This window comes from Thunnus thynnus, chromosome 18 (genome assembly GCF_963924715.1).
Source record: "Thunnus thynnus chromosome 18, fThuThy2.1, whole genome shotgun sequence".
NCBI lineage: Eukaryota > Metazoa > Chordata > Actinopteri > Scombriformes > Scombridae > Thunnus > Thunnus thynnus.
In genome coordinates, this window is record NC_089534.1 from 13,314,755 (window position 1) to 13,337,476 (window position 22,722).

At 41.0% G+C, this 22,722-nt stretch overlaps 1 protein-coding gene across 9 annotated transcripts in view; it reads right to left on the reverse strand.

Moving 5' to 3' along the window:
* Positions 1-22,722, reverse strand: part of epb41l2 (erythrocyte membrane protein band 4.1 like 2) — a 51,666-nt gene that overhangs the window by 24,884 nt on the left and 4,060 nt on the right. For 8 of the 9 annotated variants that reach the window (XM_067571987.1, XM_067571986.1, XM_067571983.1 and 5 more), the window contains exons 2-6: positions 7,258-7,487; positions 6,895-7,080; positions 5,340-5,603; positions 2,126-2,230; positions 1,918-1,960 (exon numbers count right to left, since the gene is read on the reverse strand). In XM_067571987.1, coding sequence (XP_067428088.1) covers positions 1,918-1,960; positions 2,126-2,230; positions 5,340-5,603; positions 6,895-7,080; positions 7,258-7,473 — 814 coding nt within the window. In that variant the 5' untranslated portion in view covers positions 7,474-7,487. Of the gene's footprint in view, positions 1-1,917; positions 1,961-2,125; positions 2,231-5,339; positions 5,604-6,894; positions 7,081-7,257; positions 7,488-11,190; positions 11,461-22,722 lie in introns of those variants that run through there. The other variant, XM_067571980.1, reaches the window with a different exon arrangement.

Here is a 22,722-nt window from a genome sequence, read left to right on the forward strand (position 1 = left end):
GACTGGCAACCTGCTGCATGCAATTGCACTTAAAAGGGATAAATAAAGTTGAATTGAACTGAATAGGTGACTTATATAATATTGGAAAACATATGGTTACGTGAAGCAGTGATTTACATAAAAATCTTGGGGTTTGGCCATAAATTATAAAACATGCTGGCCCTTATGATCCTATTACTTTAACCCAGGCAGCTGCTGCTAGTTTTCATCACAGAGATTCAATTGGCTGCAAATGTACAATGACAGTGCATCAACAGTATCAGCGCTGTCACGACAGTAAACACTATACAGGTTAGTTTGATTACGGGGAAAACACACGAGCACCGCTGTGTAACATCAAAAGGCCGCCGGCGCAGCACAGGCTCTACTGACTGGACTGAATCCAGACTGAGCTTATCTGTTTGGCCTCCGGTGACGTTTATTCTGGCTTTAGAGAGGGAGACGAAATCGTGTTCTTGTTATCCGTTAAAGTGAAATCTAAGAAGATGCTCGCTCGCTTGGATTAAAGTTTTACTTTTAGCAGTGCTTACTTTGGTCTTCTTTGGACTGACAGTTTCATTGCGGGGGCTGAATTTTTATTCATGATATGTCTTACTATGAATTTGACTCCAGACGGATCTGTTATTTTGGGATGAAGTTTCATTGTCGTTGGCTCTCAGTCGAATTCTGATATCAGATAACGCGGCTACCTGAAGTTTTCTTTCCAAGCTTTTCCATCTTATTCTTCTGATTTTTCTTCTTGTGTCGATACTCAAACCGAGACGCCACAGACGGAGCAGACACACCCACGCAGCTTTCGTCGTAGTAACCTTTTCAGATGTTGATTGAGTCGATAAAGTCATTTTTTTACAGTGCACCTTTACAACAACTCTATTTTAGATGTCTACTTTATGTTACAGGCCACTCTAGCAACACAGCGAAAGTAGCGGCTCTTTCCAAAATAATTCATGGTCCCATAAAAACCTTTCATGTTTAGCTCCCAGCCCGGCATGTAGTGACGTAGAGTCGTGACAGCCGTGTGTAGACTGATGGTAGTTTAGATGGTGTAAAACCTGTCATTTGTGTGGTACTATGTCTGTACGCATAAAACACACACAGAGGCCCACATGGTGGTAAAGTCCATCTCTGTCACTATAAACATTCACACACACACACACAAGAATGCACACAAATGAACACCTACAGCCAGATGCACGCTACTCACCCGTGAACCACGGACGCACACGGCGACACAGCCACAAAAACACAGGCATGGCGTACTCGCCGCGCATCCCCATGGAACCGCACGCATTCTGCACACGCCCAGACGTTAACGACCTTACACACACTAATTCTAAAATAACACTTCACGAGCCAAAATGATATGTTTTTACTAAGCCTTGCTCTTAAAATTGCAACTTTTAGGCTGCCTTTTAAAGTCAGTTCAAACTTCATAAAGAAAAAAAAAAAAAAGAGGCGGGAAATGAACAGCAAGAGAAGAGAAGAGAGGCTTTTCTTCAGTGTTCTAATTGAATCCTGAACAAATTAAATGACAAACAGATGGAGGAACAGTAATTTAAGTAATCTGCACGCCCTTTATAGATTAACAATAGTCAATAAAGAGATTGATAAATAATGAAGGAGATTGATCACACTTTGGTAACCTCCTCCTCTCTGTCAGCTCTGGAAACACTGCTGTTGCTCGGTTTCAGATGTCTCTGGCTTTGTTTGACTTAATTGTGATGCGGTCTGTTTTCATTTAATCTCAATGTCTATATTTTATTCATTGCCTTTTGCCCCTGTGTTATGTGAAACACCTTGTATTCAGCTGTGGAGGCAGAGTAAAGGAGAAAGATGGATGGACTTGTGCAAATCTTTCAAGTCAGATTCCAGAAAAAGCAAGAGTATGATCTGAAAAAAAAAAAGAGTAAAACTTACTGCGTATCTGTCTTTTGATTTCCTTAGTGGGATCCAACCAACACTGGAGCGAGAGGTAGAGAGTCACAGAGCAAGAAGACAGTTAACCTCTGTCGCCGAACAGTGCGAGACACAATACAGACGCGCGCATACAGTTTCTGTATGTGTACATTAGTGACTTGTTTGGTATGCAGTACATCCTGTGTGTATGTGTGGATATTGTACATACCTTCTGTTCATGGTTGTCCACGTATGTAAGACCGAAGTAGTCTTTTTCCATCAGATTAAGATGCTCACACACCTTAAAGAATAAGTACTGGCCCTTTGCACGTTTCTGTTGAGAGAGACAGTAAGAAAAAGACAAGATTCACTCACAAACTTTAACATTTACATTTTACTGGAAGAACAATATCAAAAGTGACAATGCAATGTTTCCAAAATACAAAAACATCATTTTAAAGATTTCAAAATACGATGAATATGCCTAGTTTTGCAAGGTATAGTGAGACACTTATAGGTGTGCATCACTTCCTGTCTGATCCTCTTTATCAATGCATCTCTGTTTCACCATAATTCTCTTGCTTTCTTTCTGTTTCCATCTGTCTCTGGGCGACGCATTCCTCCATAAGCCCAATGGGAGCCTTGGCCATAAAATCCTCCACACTGAACTATGACAATGACATTTAGCACACATCCATGGACGCGTGCGCGAGAGCGTGCACAGACACACACACATACAACGGTGGCCTTTAGACAGGCAGAAGGTCAGACGTGAGAGGGCTGGAAAATAAGGGGGGGAAAGATGAAAGAATGAAATAATGAAATAATATTCATTTCTTTTCAGTTAGTCAGCGCCGTCTCGGTCTGACAGTGGCTTGCAGACACACAAACACACAACCAAACAAGCGTGGCGTTACCCAGACAGACATGCAGACGGGGCAGGGAGCGTGGTCAAAGTGGAAGCAGAGAGGATGAAAGACTGCATTTTTCTTCTTGTCCTGAGACAGCTGAAAACATTTGCGGTATTTTCCTATACTTGGTCAAAACGCATGCGCCGCATACACTCACTCCAGAGTGTAGTTGCATTTCTGAACGCCCAAAGAATGTGACCTTTCAGTGTGTGTGTTTGTGTCTGTGCCAGTGTGCCTCCAAGCAAGGCATTACCTACGGACAATTGTCTAATGTCTGCAGGCGGTTCCAGACTTTTTGGGTGATTAAATGATAGAGGGGAAAAACTTTCATCCACAAACTTTTGGACATAAATGATTTTAAAGCTGAATGAGCCTCAGATCCGTACATCACAAAAGTACCAAACTTCCACACTGAAGAGAAATAAAACCGTATAACGTTCATACAGGAGCTCTATAGATAAAACATGTATCAGCATCTTGTTTTTCTGTGTACAAAGAGGCAGTAAATGCAGCTCTGTGTGTCAAATCTTTTACCCAATATTTGCAAATACTACTTGACTCATGTCTGACTAAGACCAAATGAAATTCTATGAAACTGCGCTTAAACCGTGTGACACTCAAATCCTGGTGAAACCGATACTAATGAAATTCTTAGGAAAGGCATTAAGACCATGTGACACTAAGACTCTCCTTTGAAAACCCCCTTTAAAAAGAGCCAGAAAAACGTCTGGCCGAGGATCGCATCCAAGGCACCAAATACTAATAAAATATTTATTGAGTGATTACACTGGAAGAAATTTGGTGCCATCACTTAATAAACAGGAAAGATGGATGATTGAAGAATAGACCGAGTAGAAACTAGTATGTGTGTGTGTGTGTGTGTGTGTGTGTGTGTGGTATTGTGTGTGTTGGAGGCCTGTTGGGGAAAACAAAAAATTTAATCTCTGGAATGCATTGTGCATCTCTCCCTCTCCCGACCTAACTATGCCAGTGTGTGGAGGGAGGGATGGATGGATGGATGGATGGATGCGTGTGTGTGTGTGTGTGTGTGTGTGTGTGTGTGTGTGTGTGTGCGTGTGTGTGCGCACTTCAGGACAATAGCAGTTAGCTGCAGGATCAGCGTTATCTGTTGCGAGACAAAGCTGCTACTGTTCAAACGACGGTAGACACGCACAGGCACGCTGTGGGGCGTTGGCACACTTTAGATTAGGGAAATGGGTTTGTGGCGGTGAAGTTGCCAGTTCAAATCTCTAGAAAAACTAGGCCCTGGAAAAAAAAAAAAAAAAAAAAAAATGCTCGCTATTCTGTTGAGGAGCTCTTGATCCAGGCACACAGTGGTTATTCTGGGCAGCTATCCATTGAATGTGACTCAGTGTGGGAATGTGAGGAGGGGTATTGCTAAAAATGTGCATGCTACTCGGGGAAACACATTTTTAACCTTGAGCTATGTTGATAATGAGAAAAACACACAGAGAAATGGACCATCAGATTTAAAGAAAATAGCAGTATAGAGAACATTTTAATTCAATTATTTCCATTACCACTGATTTTTAAATGACAGTCATAATTAATTGTAACAATAAAGCCTGTGACACGAGTGTGGAGGATGTGATGTTGAGAGTATCTATTGAGTTTTACTGGGTGTATGGGGCATGTGCTTGTTAGGGAGTAGCAGATGCAGAAAACTAATCTGGTGGGACCCCCATAATCTGCCTAGTTTCTGTGTGTGTTTCTGTGTGTGTGTGTGTGTGTGTGTTGTGGTCACCAGACAAGCCCCTGCAGCGTGCTCTGCTTTGCTCCGCATTTTATCCCCTAAGCCACGCCCAAAACAATGTGAGCGGGCGCTTCTGCCGTAACTGCACTTTGAGTCAGAAAGTTAAACACCCCCATGCTCATGCGCACGCACACACACACGCACACACACACACACACACACCAGATCTGATCCTATTAGCGATTACATCATTGACACACTGGCACTCACGTGTGGCCTACTTGACTAGCGGAGGAACATGAGACGGACAAAGTGTCAGTCTGTGTCAGCTGAAAACTTCTACAGACATGAACGTATTGATTTTTTCCATTGACACGCATGGGTTTTGTACATTTACCAAACTCTTTTTCAGGAAATGCAAGTCGTCATGTCAGATAGATAAACATAGACAAGTTGTAGAGACTGTTTTATCTTGCACCGTGAAGGCTTTCTCCATGTTCTATCGCATTCTGCAATTTTGTACACATCAGCCGTTACACATTGGTTTGACCCCATGTTATCAGAACAGAACTAACCTCTGTTCACTCGCGGTGATATTCTTATCTAAAAAAGATGTGAAGAAAATATGGGAGGGTTTTTTTTAAAGTGACAGGACACACCTGTCCTTCATTGATGTCGGGGTGTCATCAAAATCCACTTTAAAAAAATGTGACAAAGTGCTTAAAACCTTTATGTTAGACATTAAAAACCATCAGAATCCATGTTTTTCCCTCCTCACACATGTTGTTGTGATGCATTGTGTGCGGCTTAAGTCTCACCTCCACCTCACAGGTGAAGTCTGTCCCGTCCAGGAGGGTCACGTGACACACCACCAGCTTCATCTTGGTCTTCCTCACTAAACGGAGGGGAGACTGGAAAATGGAGGTTTGGCCTTCTCCTCCCTCCGCTTCCTCCCCTGCCTCTCCGCCTCCCTGCTCTTTCTCCTTCTGCTGCTGCTCCTCTGCTCCTTCGCCCTCGGCTGTCGATTTTGTCCCTTCGAGACTTTTCTCGGCGCTCTCTTTCACCTTCTCTTCCTTGGCAGGCTGAAAGAGTGAAGAAAAGAAAAAAAAACTTGAGGAAAAACACGTGAAATAAGAAAGTCAAACCAGATTTCCCTACTGTGGCTGTCAAGTAAAAAAAAAAACTTCAGAGCTTGATCAAAGTCATGAAAAGTCCGTCTGTGGAAAACAGTTTTCTCTGTATCACTCTTAGTATTTCCCCTTCTAGGGTGAATTTGTTCTTATACAGTGCAGGCGTTTCTTTTGGCCTGATTACTGAAATGTTGATGTCACTGGGTGGGCCTGGGTGGCTTAATGTGATCACTGGGAGGAACAGTTGATGTGTGTATATGTGTGTGTGTGTGTGTATGTCTTTTTTTCTTGGCTGAGCAACATGCTTGCCTGTGTGTGTGTGTGTGTGTGTGTGTGTGTGTTTTTTACATTGTTTGACTGTTGTGAAAAAGTCTTACATTATATAACAACATCTCATCATCTCAGTTCCTTGTTCTTGTGAAAAAAATGTAACTTAATCAAGAGTGTGTACAGAACAATACTCTACGTGCGTGACTAACGAAGGGACAAAACTGTTTTGGCAAATGACTTTTCAGAAGTTTACTTGTTGGCTTTGGCAGAGCTTTAATTAACCACTGTGTCTACTGCTGTCACTGACTTGCTGCGGTGCATAACATTCATATGAGACGAAAACCTCGGGATAACAATTTCAAACTCTGCAATATCAACGGGGGTAGATGTTCCTGGATGTTTCTGTATATTTCAAAGACTCCGGGGGGGTCGATGCCTCCGGGCCAAGAAATAGTTCCAGCACATGTCGACACAGCCCCCTGTAGAACCATGACTTGTCATTTTTACACTTGGATTTTTGTATTATTAAACAAAGATAAAATGTTTTAGATGTGATTTTTTTTATCTTTGAACAGAGCCAGTCTTCCAGTCTTTATGCTAAACTAAGCTAAGCTAACCAACTCCCAGCTCTGGCTTCATATGTAAAAACATGTTGATACCACTCTAATGTTTTTTTTACATATGAAGCTATTTTCATCTAACTCTTGGCAAGAAAGCAAACTCCTCCTTTAAACACAAGAAAAACATTACTCATATATAACATTATATATGTATATGATGTTACAAAGTAATACCATTAACCATAGAGCCTGAATGGTCCCATCATTCCTTGTACATCATACACAATAACAGAGAGCACTAGGAGCCTTTAGATGACCTGCCCACTAATTTGTTGAGGCTGCCATGTTTTCCCCCATGTGTTGGCTGAACTGATGAAGAGCAGACCAAGCGAGGGAATAGTATGGTACGGTACCTCGGTGTCAGCACTGGCGTTGGAATGAGATTCTGCTTCTTTTTCCTTCACTTGCTCCGACTTGACCTCCTCCTTCTCTTCCACTTCCTCTGCGTGGCCGTTCACTTCTGGGGCAGGCGCCTCCTCTTCCTTTGTCACCTGGCTTAATTCCTCCTCTGTGGATGGGACCTCCTTAGTCGGAGAGGTCTTCATGAGTCAGGGACAAAAAAATAAATAAATGTCAGATAATTATTAAGCGTTTTGATATGATTAGAACACTTTAAAGCAAAGATCTGAAACTTTTACTGCTAGTGAATATAATAACTGTGAAACATTATTTCTGTGCACACACGTACAGGACGTGCACGTGCTGACGTAGCGTACCTGGCTTTGAGACTTCTGCTTCTTAAGCCATGTCGGCAGGTATCGAGAGATTCCTTTGCCCTCTTTCTCCTTCTCCTTCTCTTTTTCCTTCTCCTCTCCCTCAGCGTTGGCGACTTCCTGGGTCTCTTCTGTCGTCTTCTCCGATTGGTCCGGCTGAGCAGCTGACTCCTCTGCTTTCTCCTTCACCTCTGTCTCAGAGCCTGCTTCTGTTGTCATGGTGACCCGTCAACCTGCAGAGCGAGAGAGGAGAGGAACAGCGGAGTGTTAGATCCAGTTTTTAAGTATGACATATTTACAAAATGATTTTAAACCTTTTTTTTAAGTATATTATGATTAGATTTAATTTAGGGTTACATTTACTGATTTTATTGTTCATTCCATCATATCATAATTCTAAAGGATTTCCCAAAACACTCATTTTAATGGTAAACTGTGATATTCATACTTTAAATAATAATAGCAGTTTGTTTTGGCTGTTGATCTCTCACAGGGAGGTGGAGAAAAATCAGACTGCCCCACAGATTTTTGGCACCGATATAAATTTTTCATGGCACACAACTGGAGTATCTTTTATAAATGAGCCACATGGTCTCATGATTTCCACCTTTGAGAGGGATCGATGCTTCCTTTCCAACGAGTAAAAGACAAAGGCTAACTAAGATAAAGTACCTCATATATACTAATTTATGAGGTACTTAAGTCATGTCATTTAGGGAGTTAAAGCCCTACAGGCTGCAAAATTAGTTTAGTAGAAAAAAATTAAATATATAAAGTTTGGCTCACAGCTGTTAGCACATGAGCTCATAGCTGTTTGAAACATTAGCTCTTGACTTGGAAGCATGTCTCTTTTACACAAATACATAAAAAAACACAAGTTTAGGATGTCATTATGTCGCAAAACGAGTTTCATCTGGGTCAACAGCTTAAGAGCTCATCACCAGCCGTAACACACACACACACACACTCATGTACACACACGCACACTGAAAGAAGGAGAATTACTTATAATTTGAGTCATTGCTTTTACCCCGCAGCTGTGGTCAACACACACACACACACACACACACACACACACACGCTTCAACCCAAATATCTTTGGCAGCACTGTCCACACAAACCCTTTCACGGAAACAGATACATTCATTCAGCATGACACTAATTTGTTGATAACACTGGATGACCATGACATTGGTCTTGAGGGGAAGTTGAGGTCAGAAGTTGCGCGCTACGGGTGTCTACCTGCATACACAGCCTGCTTCGGTGTGGTGTGTGTGTGTGTGTGACTGTTTGTGCACAAGCAGCTTCAGGCTGAGGGTTCTGCTTGATTTATTCACTATTAAGTCATCGTCATCCTCTCTCCTTTCACTTGTTCTGAATCTTTTCCCCCCTGACTGTTTCTCTCCATCACCCACACACTATGTCTCCGTAGCCTTCTCTCCCCGGTTCTATTATTCATTATGATGTCGTCTGAATATTACTTTCTGACCATCTCTGACTCTCTGACTTTCTCTTTTCTGCCCTGCCACCTTCAATAAGAGAGGACACGCGCATACATAGCCACAGTGCAGCAGTGGTGTGTAGGGAGGGGCCGGGAATAAAAATAGAACAGGACTCCTTACGCATGATCGACTAATGAGGTAGGGAGGGGAGGAGGAGGAGGAGGAGGGGGGAGATGGGTAGAGAGAGGTGCGTATGTAGGTGTGTGCAAATATCAGGGAGGGAATATACTGTTTGCTTGTGTAGATAAGGAGGACAAAAGACAAATAAAACTTGCTGAGGTCTTACGTATAAAGAGGGAATCCCGGTGATGTTACTTAACAAACTTAAAACAGCAAGTACAAACTATAGACTGTATATAAAGATGGACATAGCAAGGTGTGACGTCTCCCACTGGTTTGCATTGGAGCCAGTTCAGTTGCCGCTTATGGTTGGAAAAAAAAAAATCAGTATTTCTAAAGATGAGTTAATGCTTTTTGAATGGGATTCGATTGCAGCCAGGGACTTTTTGGAGCTGGCTGCACTTTAAGGTACTTCCACATTGGCTTCAGCCTCAATTCGTGGTAGTCATGGCGTCTCCAGATGTAGCAATAACAGTTTATCAAAACATCTAATGAGATGTCATTCAGGATGTCTTGTTTAGCAACTTGTATGTACATGACCAAGTAATCCAGATATTCTGTCCGATCTGTCATTAAACGCAACAAATCAGACGATAAATAATGATATTCTGTCGGTACACGGGCTTCAAACGTGCAAAAAAAGGAGAGTTTGTGAATAATTTGTTGTGTTAAGGCTGACGTCTGTGCTTTGGGTCCACATGAATTTAAATTTTTTATGTGTAAAAGGTACTAGATTTGCTCCGTTCCCCCCCCCGCAAGCCTAACGTAGAGTTATCAGAACAGGTCTGCTGCGGTTCCTTCTCCTCTGATACACTTTGTTTCTTAATGGACTAGCTCACAGCATGCATGCGAGTTGGCATCAGCCCGCAGCTTCGTCACGGCCACTTAGTCCTGCTTTTACGCCGGCCCTCTCTCCCTACAACCGCCCGACACCCGGGGACCCTTGTTCTACCTCTCTCATAACTTTCTAACTCCACTTTCAACTCTTCTTTTTCTTTTCTTCCTCTATCTCCATCTCTTTCTCTTCTACTCTCCAGCCCCCGGGCGCCTCTTTCTCGTTTTCATTAAATCTCTGCATTCATCTCTCTTCTCTCAATCCCTTTCTTCCGGGCCCCCCTTTCAATCCCCTCCAATCGCCCGTTCGCATTATCTTCCCCAGAAACCCCTCCTCTTTCTCTCTTCTTCCCACAGTCCGTATAAACAATAGCGTGACAATATTATGGTCTCTCTTCATATACACTCACTGAATTGTTTATGACAGTAAAACCGTAATACCAGCCTGTATAGTAACTGTATATGCCGGTTTTAGGAAGCTGGCAGTCTTCTTGAACATGACCGAGTAACTGTAACAGCACTTTTCCTATGAATGGGGTCATATGTGGGTTGAGCGTGCGTTAAGTAGACCTGCGTCATCACCTCACACATCCAAAATCCAAGAGTATCTATGGATGTTATGTGTTTTCTTGTTCCATTGAGAAAAGCATCTCTCCGTAGAGAATTTGTCCAGAGGCGACTACTGCACTACTTGTGTGTTGTGGTGCATTTTGTCGGACTATTTCACGCTCAATTAGTAGGGATCAACTAAGCCGGTTGTCCGGAATAGGCAAGAAAAAAGGGCTGCAGATTCATGATAAACACAAACACGCAGCTAGTCCCGCAAATTAAAAGTAGGTGAGGCATTCCTGTGTTTGTACGCACGCACCTGATTTTCTGATTCGACTTGACTAAACTTTCTCTCCACATCTCTCTCCGATGCACACTCGAAGAGGCAGCTCATTTCCTTATCTTATCATCATCCGTAAGCTTACATAAATGTTTACTGCTTGTTGTTGACGACGGCTTTATCTTAATTTTAGCTTCTTTTTTTTTCTCCGTTTATCTGTGAACAAACGTTGATACGATCTACTCTTCACTTGTTTGCGCTGAGCATGAAAGTACAGTCTTCAAAGTACATTCTGAGGATTAATTATAGAAGAGAGAGAGAAAAAAAAAAATTTTTTTTGCTTTCTCATCTTATTTGCTTGACTCAACCCCACCCGTTTCGTACGGCATGCTCGACGAATGGTCGCTGCACATGACTGTCACGGCAGCGACGTGAAAAAATTAACTTAACGACACTAACTCGACACTTTAACCTCCATAAACAACTCCCTCTGGCTTTACTGCTGTGCGCCACGAGAGGGTGAATCCGCCCTTACTTCCCTTTTCAAACAATCACGTGTTGCACCTGTTAAGTTTTTATTTTTCAAATGAATGATTTAAATGAACGGGAAAAATGAATTGATGAACGGATGGATAGAACTTATGTCCTTACCTATTGTTGTTTCTGTTGCTTTCTTTTCCCTTGTAAACCCCTTTACTTCTTCTCACCTCCTGTTTTCTTTCTCTTTCTTCTCGCTTTATTTTGATCTTTAACTGTTCTTCTCTGCTCTCTATTCTTCTTTCTTTCCTTCACTTTCGCTTCCCACCTCTCAGCGAATGCCTGCCCTACAAACTGTCATTGCCATTTTCTCTCCTCCATCCTCTCCTTCTCTCCTTCAGAGCGCTGCGCCTGCTTTACCCCCGGGACTATTGCTCGGAGAAACGAGGGCAGAAAATGAGTGAGAGAGAGACAGAGAGAGAGAGGGGGGGGGTGGAGAGGGAGTGTGTGTGTGTGTGTGTGAGAGAGAGGAGCTGAGCAGAACTGAGGGGGAGTGAGGGAGGAAGACAAGAGAGCTGGAGAGAGAGGTGAAAGATGGATGGATGAAAGAGAAGGAGTGAGACCCCACCTACTGCGCAAGCCGACTGTGCCAGATTACTAATGGACACAGCAAATTATGCTTCCTCTTAATGCCCAGTCCTTCTTCATTTTCATCCAAGGAAAGCTAGCATGGGAATCGCTCCTCTTTTATCCTCTCGTTCTCAAATCAGTAGACAATCTTTCTACATCATTCTTGTACGTGTTCAGTTCGTGTTTCAAAATATATTTCAGAAACAGTCACAAAAGGAAAGCATCTCCTTTTCTCCGGCCCCTCTTTGAAACACATTACTCTTGTTTTCCCATTCACTATCCCTCAGAGAACACTGAGCCATTACTTCATGTCTTTGGCCTGCAGAACTTTAACAACAGCATTTCACATTGTACAGGAAAGAAAATGAAATAAATAAGCAATTAAATACAATATGATGTTCCGCCCACCAGATTTTTTTTTTTTTCTTTTAATTCTGACTAAAAATCCCGGTGGAATAGAATAGTTCTGACTTTTATACGCGCTGTTTTTAAGAGTACATTTAGAGTGTTGCTGTTTTTTTTATCTCTCACATCTTCACAAACACCGTATTGCATTTGCACAAGTCACAGAAATGCAAATACTACCGCTCCCCCCGCTTACAACTTTATTGCTGCCCGTCTGGGTTTTAGGGGTCGTCGTCATAGCAACAACAATTTCCTGATCTGGCCTGTGGCCGAGAGATAAAGTTTTATGAGAGACAGACACGGGGGTGAGTGCAAAAGTAAAAAAAAAAAGAAGGAAAGAAAGAAAGACAGAAAGAAAGAAAGAATGGATAGATGTAACTTGTCTTAAATGGTTTTTGACATTTGTGTTTTTTAAATATCTGATAAAAGTTTAATAAAACAAAACATACATACCCTCCCGCCCAATTCTATGAGGCAGAGAGGGGAGGAACAGGTTTCCATGGCAACGACATTCACGGACTACAACAATAAATCCCCATGGAGACAAGAGATTACCACAGCAAAAATACAGATTAGTGAGCGAGCATAGAAGTGACAATAGAGATTATGACCGTGCCTAAATCCATTTCAAACTACGTCAGATTTACAGCTGATATTACGTGCCGGACCTACAGGAAATGCTATTCTTCCCTCCCTTCTCTCATCCTCTCCTGACATTCAACTTGTGCGCCACACCCACAAGGAAAAAAAAAAAAAAAAAAAAGGGCTACTCCAACTCACAGCAGATAACAATTTCTGCTACTATCTTTCCACTTAATGTTGTTTTCTATCATTAAGTGAAAGCCGCGATAAGGAGCGGTTATCTCGGTAAAGCAAATTGTAACATGCATCCCCCTCACAAGCCTCCTGACATACCAGACTAGTTGATTAACTAAACTTTTCCCGAAGCACATGAGAAAGAAGAACATCTATCTTCTTTCTTTGGAAGAAAAACCTCTTTCTGTTTTTTTTTTTAGGCTCTAGTCCAGTCAGTTAAATGTCATTTCTTAACAAGTCCAACCTACAAAAGCTTTGATTGGTTTGGCTGCTTTTCTAAACGAGGAGACGCAACAATGAGAGTAACTCCGAATGCCTGAGTCGCTCGATAAAATATTAGATGTTGGCAGAGAATCAGAGGTCTGAGCAGGCTGTGGAAAGTACTAACAGGTGTTATTATGTCATAACATTATAAATCTTATACAGGGATGTGTGTGTGTGTGTGTGTGTGTGTGTGTGTGTGTGTGTTAGCTGTCAGAGCCAGCTGGTTTCTACCTAATGCTGCACCCACACACACACAAACAAACACACAATACTGCCTACATTGAGGAGGTACTGTAATGATATTATTCCTTTAATCTAATTAGTTCATCGTCTCAAAACTTGTTCAATAAATTAATTGATCAAATTGATAAAGTTGATAACTCATTAATCTGCAAAGATTAATGAGTCATTAATCTACAAAGATTAATGAGTTATGAGTCTGCAAAGAGCCCAAATGTTATGGGCTGGTTCCAGCATCTCGTATGTGGATATCTGGTGTTTTTTCAATAAACTGAAATATCTCTTTTGACTGTTGGTGGAATAAAAATTCCAAAAAGACATTTAAAGACATCACCTTGGTCTCGTGATGGCACTTGTGATGGACATTTTTTGCCATTCATATTTTGCTATTATGAATTGTGAAAATAATCATTAGGGTTTATATGCCTGCTGTCCCAAAACCTGCTATACATTGCAATTTCAGAATATCGCACACTGACAATTTATGCACAAGAAAATTAAGATCTAATTAAAGGCAGCTTAATAGTTCTGCATCATAGTGTGTCTCTTACTCATATTTTGAGATGTGCTCACCACAAGCGGACCCCATTTACTACAAACTGTACGAAACTTCAGTCACAGTTTTTAACCAACGACAGCAGAACTTCACAGGTGTGTTTGACCTGTAAGATATTCCTGAAACAGACACAAAAACAACGATTTTGACCCCAAAGCTGCTTTGCTTGCTGCCAGTGCTGTTTGTTTGTGTCGCACCTCGTTTCACTTGCTCGTGAAACGGTTACAGTGTTTTGAATTGTACTACAGAGGTTGTTTCTGACAGCTGGCGTACACCGAATGCAACGGGTCCAGATAAATAAAGTATCAGAAATCGATTTGCTATGATGCAGCTGAGACTAATGAATTAAAACTCCGATCCTGCAGCAGATCGCACGGGGACATCCGAAACGCTGATGCAACAAGCTACCAGCTTCTCTAACTATTCCACCGCAGTCCAGCAGCTGACAAGTCACTGAGGGCCGGTTTTGGTTTTGAAATAACCGCACACACACATACACACAATCCTAATCTGTGCTGTTCTCTTGTATGATCTGTCCATCTGTCACGCAACGACACACGGACACACGGACACACGGACACACGGACACACGGACACACGGACACACGGACACACGGACACACACACACACACACACACACACACACACAGAAACGGACAGACAGAAAGACAGACCAACACGTAAACACACATATAAACTGATCCTAAAACATATGTAAATACATACTCACAGAGTCACTGATAAACACATCAGCTATGGATTTGTATTCTTAATCACACAAACATACCCACGCCCCCCCCCCCCCCCCCCACACACACAAACACACACATTCACACACACATAAACACTGTAGTGGTGTGAAAATTCTGAACATGCCTGTCCCTTTACGCTGCACTCTGACCCTCAAACTGAGGATTACACAAAGGATAATCCCTGTGTATGTTTGTGTGTCTGTCGGTCTGCCTGCCCATCTAACCATTCATCCCTTCATTTTACTCTACGTCACTGCTCCTCTCTCTCCTCCTCCGTTCCCAGATACACCTGATTTCAACTTTTCATTGCCCTGACGGAGCAGACACACAAACAAATGCTCCCTAGTGTCTCTTTGCAGCTTTCTGGTCTGAGCTGCTGGTGTCTTACCCAATGAGAGGTCAGCTCATAAAGTGATGCTTAAATGACTGATGCGGTGTCATTACTTCTCTCGGTGTGTTATTAGCGCTGGCTCATAACAGCTATTGTCTGCTGCAAAACTCTACTCTACAGTTTTACTTTTTCAACAACACTGAGACCCTCTACTCTACTCTACTATAAATAATATTCAGCACTTTACAAAACTAATAATGCTGCTACTGTATTAGCTTGTTCTTCACGACTAAGCACAAATGTAATGATAATGTATAGAAGCTATGTATTACCATCTTTTAGAGCTGCAACCATTAGTCGATAAATCAAATGACATTTTGATTGAAGAAATGCCAAAAGTCTCTGGTTCTAGCTTCTCAAATGTGACTATTTTCTGGTTTTATTAATCCTCTATGACAGTAAACTGAATGTATTTGGTCAGGACAAATCAAGACACGATGTACCGAAAAATTTACCGAACCCTGACCCCAAAACCGAGTACATACCGAACTGTGAATTTTGTGTACCGTTACACCCCTAGATAATAGTTATAATTGTTAGTTCCAGCTCTACCATCTTTATTTAGCATTTCTGGCGTTTAGCTAATGCATTTAGCACACAGTGTTGACAATATTCCATTTATCCTTCTCTCACTTTCTCACTCAGTTTCTTTAGTTTCCATTTCATTTTGGTTTTTGGCACATCGTGTGAAATACACTTCTGCTGCCAGAGAAATTGTGATGACAGAAAAGAGAATAAAGAAAAATAATGGTGATTACAATACAATCTGTTAATGTGAGTTGATGCAAATTACATCAAATTTACTTTTTGTACCCTGTCTTTTACTGTGTGTGTGCATGTGTGTGAGAATAAAGCAAGTCTATGCAGGACATTGGGATTTTGCAATTGTAATAATTAATGCAAATTCAAGAAACCTCCGCAATATTTGCGAGAACTTGCAATTTTGCTGAATTACCACAACTTTTTCATATGAAATGGCCAAATCTACAGACAAATATGTACAAATCTCACCTGCCAATAAGAATTACTGCCATAGACCAAGCAAAAGAATTCCCAAATGTTCCCAAATGAGGTTTACATTCAGTTAAGTCAGAAGAACACAAGTTGATACTTTGGAAACGAAACATTATTTTTATGTTAATGGTTTTATTTTAATGGAATTATTGACTGATTTTATTTGGTGCCAAATGCAGTATGTTTTTTACTGAAGATGATTACATACAATTCATATTGGTAGTAGTTTAAAAAAAATAAAATAAAGGCATTATTTTCCTTTGCTTGCAATTTTTCCCAATTCCCGCAATTTTACTGCAAAAAGAGCAAATTGTATCGCAATTTTTGAGAAAAACTGCTGCAAAATCAAACTTTTTTGGCTGCAATAATCACAAAAAAAAAAAACGCCGCGAAATCCTGGAGGTACTGATAATGGGTCAGCTCATAACTACTATTGTTAACCGCTAAACTCCCCTATTCAGCGATTAGAGCAGTCAGGCGCAAGTGACCTGCCTGTGTGAATTTGTGTGAGTGTGTGTGTGTGTTTGTGAGACAAAGAGAGAGAGAGAGAGAGAGTATGGGTGGGTCACACGGGTGCACAGGAGAGGAGATACAGTTTATTGTGCGTGTGAGAGTGAAAAAGAAGGAAAAGAAGAGAGAAGAAGAAGGAGGAGGAGGAGGAGGGATTGAGTGAGTGAGTGTGAAAGAAAAAAAGACAAGACAGCGAAACCCACAGTGAAACCACACGGGCGAACGTGAGTCTCTCCTGAGAAGCAGTGGGTGTGGTGTTGCTATGGTAACGTACATCCCATAGAGGGTGGTAACAACAGGTGCCTCGGCAAAACAAACGATTTCATGGGTATCAACTAGACTCATTATTACAGCTGGTTAGTGTGGCAGAGTGATGCAGATGGAAGTAGCTGAAAGCAGAGATGTGTGGACAATCAAGTGTTTATACAATCGGATCAAAAGCTTTGAAAATGTGTTACCGCACTGACAAAACACGGCATTTATCTACTTTAAGAACAAATTCATATGATAACTTTCCGTCCAATGTGACCGCTCTCAGCCTGTTATTAACACAGTGATCTAGAGATGGAAAACACTAATCAGTTTGCTGTTTCGAATCACTTTCAGATCAGTTTAAAGATTGCATCACCGTTCAAATGCACTTTAGATGTACGCCGATAAGTGAGCTCATCATATTCAGTTCACTTCAGGATGTACAACAGTAAGTGACACCACGTCACCATTCATACGGCCTGAAGTTCACCCTGATTCTCACTGTCAACAGCTCAGTAGTATGTTTTGTCTGTTGCTGGTCCGTTAAACGCCATAGCCTTTTTATTTATACTGGTCCGATGCCTTGTTCTAGTTAACTGGATATCAGCTACCCCTCCTACACACAGGCGCTGGGTTGGGGATGTGATGGCGCACTTGAAGCTTGAGAAGTTGAAATACTCAACAAGGACATCGACCCGAGGATTTTTAAGAGTTCTGGCAGCCTTTTTTGGACTCCTTTAACTGGGAATTCCCTGCTAGAGACACTGAAACACACGACTATGACTTAACTGACTGTACTGTAACTGTAATAAATGGTATTTTTTAATTTTTACCATAGTTGCTTTTATTTTCTCTATATCTTTTGGATGTGGTTTGTTGTCTTGTCAATTGTATGGAAGTTTTTGCACTTAAAGAGCCAATGAAAATATTTGGCTAACAGTTTGTTGCTAGTCCAGGCTGTCACATTCCCCTCAGTGCAAAAACTAGCCTATACAAACACGGCACATATGGTTAATAGCTCAGCAGCCAGATTATGATTGTTTCTGCGGCTTTCACGGACGTTTAATATGTTTCAACAAGGTAGTACATACTGTATCATTGCTGAGCTGACAACAGCACCTTTAGTCACCAGTAAGTGGAGCTTCACTACTAAAAGTTACTGATTCGCTCAGTGACAATGGTGATTCAGTACACACTAATACTCAACACCTCTACAGTGATTGCCAGTGATTTTCTAGCCTACTATTACCGACAGAGAAACACGACATACAGATAAAAGTCAACAAATATTGGATAACAAATTCTTGTCTTGACATAGTATCAGGAAGAAAGAAGAGGTGTGCCATCCTTTATGTGAGCTATTAGAAATCCTCAAAGGCTTGAATATTTATTTTAAAGACTTCATAGAAGTGTTGGGTGTGACTATGCATCTATTGTTGCATAATATCCCATATAAAATATTCCATAATAAACACAATATTCCAAGTTTAAAGCAGAAAGATTGAGTCCTTTGATCAATCCATTGATATAGAGAATATTAATCGGCAACTCTTGATATCTGATTAATTGTTTAAGTTCATTTTCAAGCAAAAATGGCAGGTTTTGGGGCACCCAATGGTCTTGGTGTTTAAGGTGCTGACCATGAACCACAACGTCCCCTGTTTGACTGTTGTCAGTGACTGTTGTTGCATGTCTCTCTCTCAGTGTCTCTCTCTCCTAAAACACTTTGAAAAAAGCCAAATATTTCTTTCAACAGCTTCTCTGTTGAGCAGGTTTGCAGCTCTTCTTTGACTGACACTGAATGTCTTTGAGTTTTGGACTTTTGGAGAAAAAAACTTTTATGACCTTGAGCTTTAGGACAGTGTGACTGGCATCAGTCACTGTTTCCTGACTTTTTACCAAACAATTAGTCAATTAAAAATAAATATAACAATAACAACTCAATAACAAAGCAGTTGCAGCTGTAATCAGGATTGGTTAGTAACGCTAGATCTCCAACGATGCAATAGTGAGAATGTAAAGTACTCTGACACACACACACACACACACACACATCAACTCATAGCTGCCTGCCTTTAATGTTATAACTACTAACCTTAACCCCTAACTCTAAAATTAGACATTCCCCTTGTGAACACCATAAGATGTCCTCGTTTTCAGAACATCATCCTGTTTTCTCAATTACTGCGAGGACATGTTGCCTTTAAAGACACACGCTCGCACATCATTAAAGTATGTTGCGGCGACTGGCTCTTCTCAGACGGCGGTTTGAGGTCGACGACATGACCAGACAGACTGTTTAGCGACCTAGTATCAGTTAATCCCAGACCAGTGACCTCCGACCCCTAACCAGGAAACAGGAAGTGTGGCAACGGGCCTACTTCGGATCCTCCTCCTGTTCCTCTCGGTCGATCTCCCATCCCTCTATCTTTGTCTTCGATTTTCATTCCAGCCACAAACACTACGTCTCAGTATCTGTGTGTCCCTAATTAGCAGCCTGTCAACATAAAAACAGGAAATGACTGATTGCAAAACATCCGTATAATCACATTATTCCTTCTTTCTCTGAATACTCACATTTTCTGACTGATACCCAAACAACATATCTATTAGTTCCATCTCTAATACCAGGAAAAATATCTAAACAGATGTCTAAATCCCCCCCCCCGCGCCCCCAGCTTCTGCCCATGTGTATTTTTGACCTGTGGGAAAGACTGTGTTTATTGACGCTGCTTTCTGTCTGCCTGATTCTCCCCCTCACACAAACAGACAGTTCACTGGGTTCTTTACGCCCTTTCTAAAATGGTTTCCAAACTTCAGAGCTTCTCAAAGGCAACTAATGAGAACAACTTTGCTGGTCTGCACTCCCTCTCGACCTTCTTGCCCCAGATACTCCTCTCCTCTGGCTTCCTTTTCCTCCCCCTCATCCCTTCCTCTTTAATCGCTCTGTCCTGGTATCCCACCTCCCCAGTGCTCCCTCTCCCCTCCTCTCCTCCCCCGCCCCGCCCCCCCTCTCCTCTGCCGGGCGCAAACCCCTTCCTGGCTTTTTTTGACAGCCTGAATGAATGAACAATCTAAACGTGATATGATGGATGAAGTAAGTGAATAATGGTTAAATAAGTGAGCTGATGAATTCATTATTCTTTGATTGAAAGAGTGAATGGCTAATGACAAAAACAAAAAAAAAGGTTTTTGATTATCTAATTAGAACAAGGGGTCTCAAAAAATCCACATTTTAAACAAAACAAAATACTTACATATCTTGTAATGCTCATTTCTTTTTGTTCTCTGTTGTTTGTTGTGGCAAGAATATGGAAAAACTTTTGCATATAGTGGAAAAAGAACTGGAAATGCTAAAGAGTTGGTTTGATTCTAAGAAACTAACACTGGATTTAAGTAAAACTACATTTATAATCTTTGGGGAAGCGTTTAACTTAAACAGGAAACTCATGAGAAATGGTGTCAAAATAGAAAAAAGTGTTTGAAATTAAATTTCTTGGAGTGATACCAGGTAATAAATTAGGCTGGAAGCCACATGTAAATTATATCAAAGTTAAAATATCAAAGTCAATTGCGATACTATGTAAAGTTAAAGATCTTCTAAATCAAGCTTTGTTATAGACCTTATACTGTATCTTTATAGTCCCATAAATCACTTACTGTGTGGAAGTATGAGGAAATGCATATAAAACAAACACTGATCCAATCTTCATCCTTCAAAAGAGTCATAAAAATTGTAAAAAAAACCACTTGTAGCCATATAACCACTTAAACCATAAACCCACACTATTAAAATAAAGGCTCTAAAATTGAAAGATTTGGTCGACTATGAAACGGTTCAAATCATGTACAAAGTTAAACATTCATTAGTATCTGAAAGTATCCAAAAGTTGTTTCCAATGAGAGAAAGTCAACATGACTTGAGAGGAATTTGTATGTTCAATAAACAATCAGTGAGGACTAATGTAAAATATCGTTGTATTACACTCAAAGGGGTTAATTTATGGCATAACTGTGGTGAGGAACTGAAAATATGTAAAACATTTAGTAAGTTTCAACAAACGTTTAAAAATAACATCGAACAAATATGAAATGGATGATCAGAAAGAAAGACTGGCGTAGAAGGACACGGTGCAGGATATGCAAGTTGTTTTTGACGTGTATCGTTTTGTTTGTTTTGTTCTGATTGTTTTGTTCTGATTGTTTTCTTTTTGTTGTTTGACTTACTTATGCTTACATTCTTGATTATGGTTAGCTAAAAAAACATAGCAAATATTTGTTTAATTTAAAAATCATACTGGAATTTTACATAAATATACACGTAAATTACATGGTAAAAGAATGACTGATTATCACCACAGTATTTGTTTTTACTGAAGATGTCTGGCTGAATGTGGAATTGGCTTCTTTCTTCTCTTCTTTTTTTTACATTTCTAATTACATTTTGGCTTTCACTGTCCTCCGAAGCTGTTGGTCAAACAGATTTTGATGATTAACGAAAAAGACGCCTGTTGCAATCACAATTCACACGGAACAATCTCATCTTCCCCAATTTGCTTGATATGTCCGAACTTATGTCTAGAGCTGCAACAATTAGTTGATTATTATTGTTTTGATAAACGATTAATCGTTTTAGTCATTTCTTAAGCAAAAATTGTGTGGGTTCCAGCTTCTCAAATGTGAAGATTTTGTGATGAAATGTGATGGTAAACTGAATGTCTTCAGACAAAATAATACATTTGAAGATGTCATGTTGGGCTGTAGGTAAAGCTGCCGTGGTTACTGCATTACCATGGTAACAAAATCACATCACGCCCACCACAGAGTCAAGTGCCGCTGAGTGAGCGGCTCAAGTGACGGGACATGAGTTATTCTCTCAGGGTTGACATAAAGAATGATGTGCCAAATGATGCGCCTGTCGAATGCCGACCAATATTCCTGCAGCAAGGTTGGCCTCTTAATGACAACGCTGGAATAAATATAGACATTTAGACTAAAGAGGCTATAAAGAATAGACTACGAAAAGTTTACCAGTATTTAGGAACCAATTATTTTATGAAATCTGAGGTTTAAATTATTTTTTTTATGGCAGTTACTGTGACAGTTTGAATCATTCCGCTAATTTGTGCGAGCAGGAAAAAATGAATACCGTGGCAGCTCTAACTGTAAGAGATTATAACGGGCATTTTCACTCTTTTCTGACATGTTGCGGACCAGATTAACAGATAGTGAAAACAATCATTAGTTGCGGCCCTACTTGTGTCCAAGACATGTTGCCGCACTATAAAAGATGTTTGTATCAGATATCAGTATTACAATCACAACATTCTCAAATTTTCTGCCGATATATAAACCTCAGCGCCAAGATTTCCTCGTGTTGCTCCCCAAGAAGTGGCCTTTAAAAGATGAAGGCCCCGTCCTGCTCAGCCTCTCTCTGTGAGAATGTGACCCTATGCTGATTAATCTGTTTTTAACTATGTTTGGCCCCCTGCCAAAGCCACAGGCCCACACTCTCTCTCTCCAGTTTTTATTCTATCGTTTCTTTCAGAGCTGGACACTTACTGGGGAGGGCAGTTTGCCATCTTTCTCTCTTTCTCTCCCTCTCTGATATAAAACATTACTCTTCAACACAAGGGTTTTCTATTCTCCTCCTAATAGGCTATTGCTCCAGCTTTTTTTTTTTTATTACATACTCTCATTTACATTTTTTGGCATTTAGCTGACCCTCTTACCCAACTACCCACCCTACCTCCCTCTCCCTTTCCTTGCCCTCCATCACACACACACACACCCTCTACATCTCTATCACTCTTTCCCTCTCTCCATCTCACTCCCTCACTCACCCGCCCTCCCTCCTCTCCTCCCCTCCCCCCTC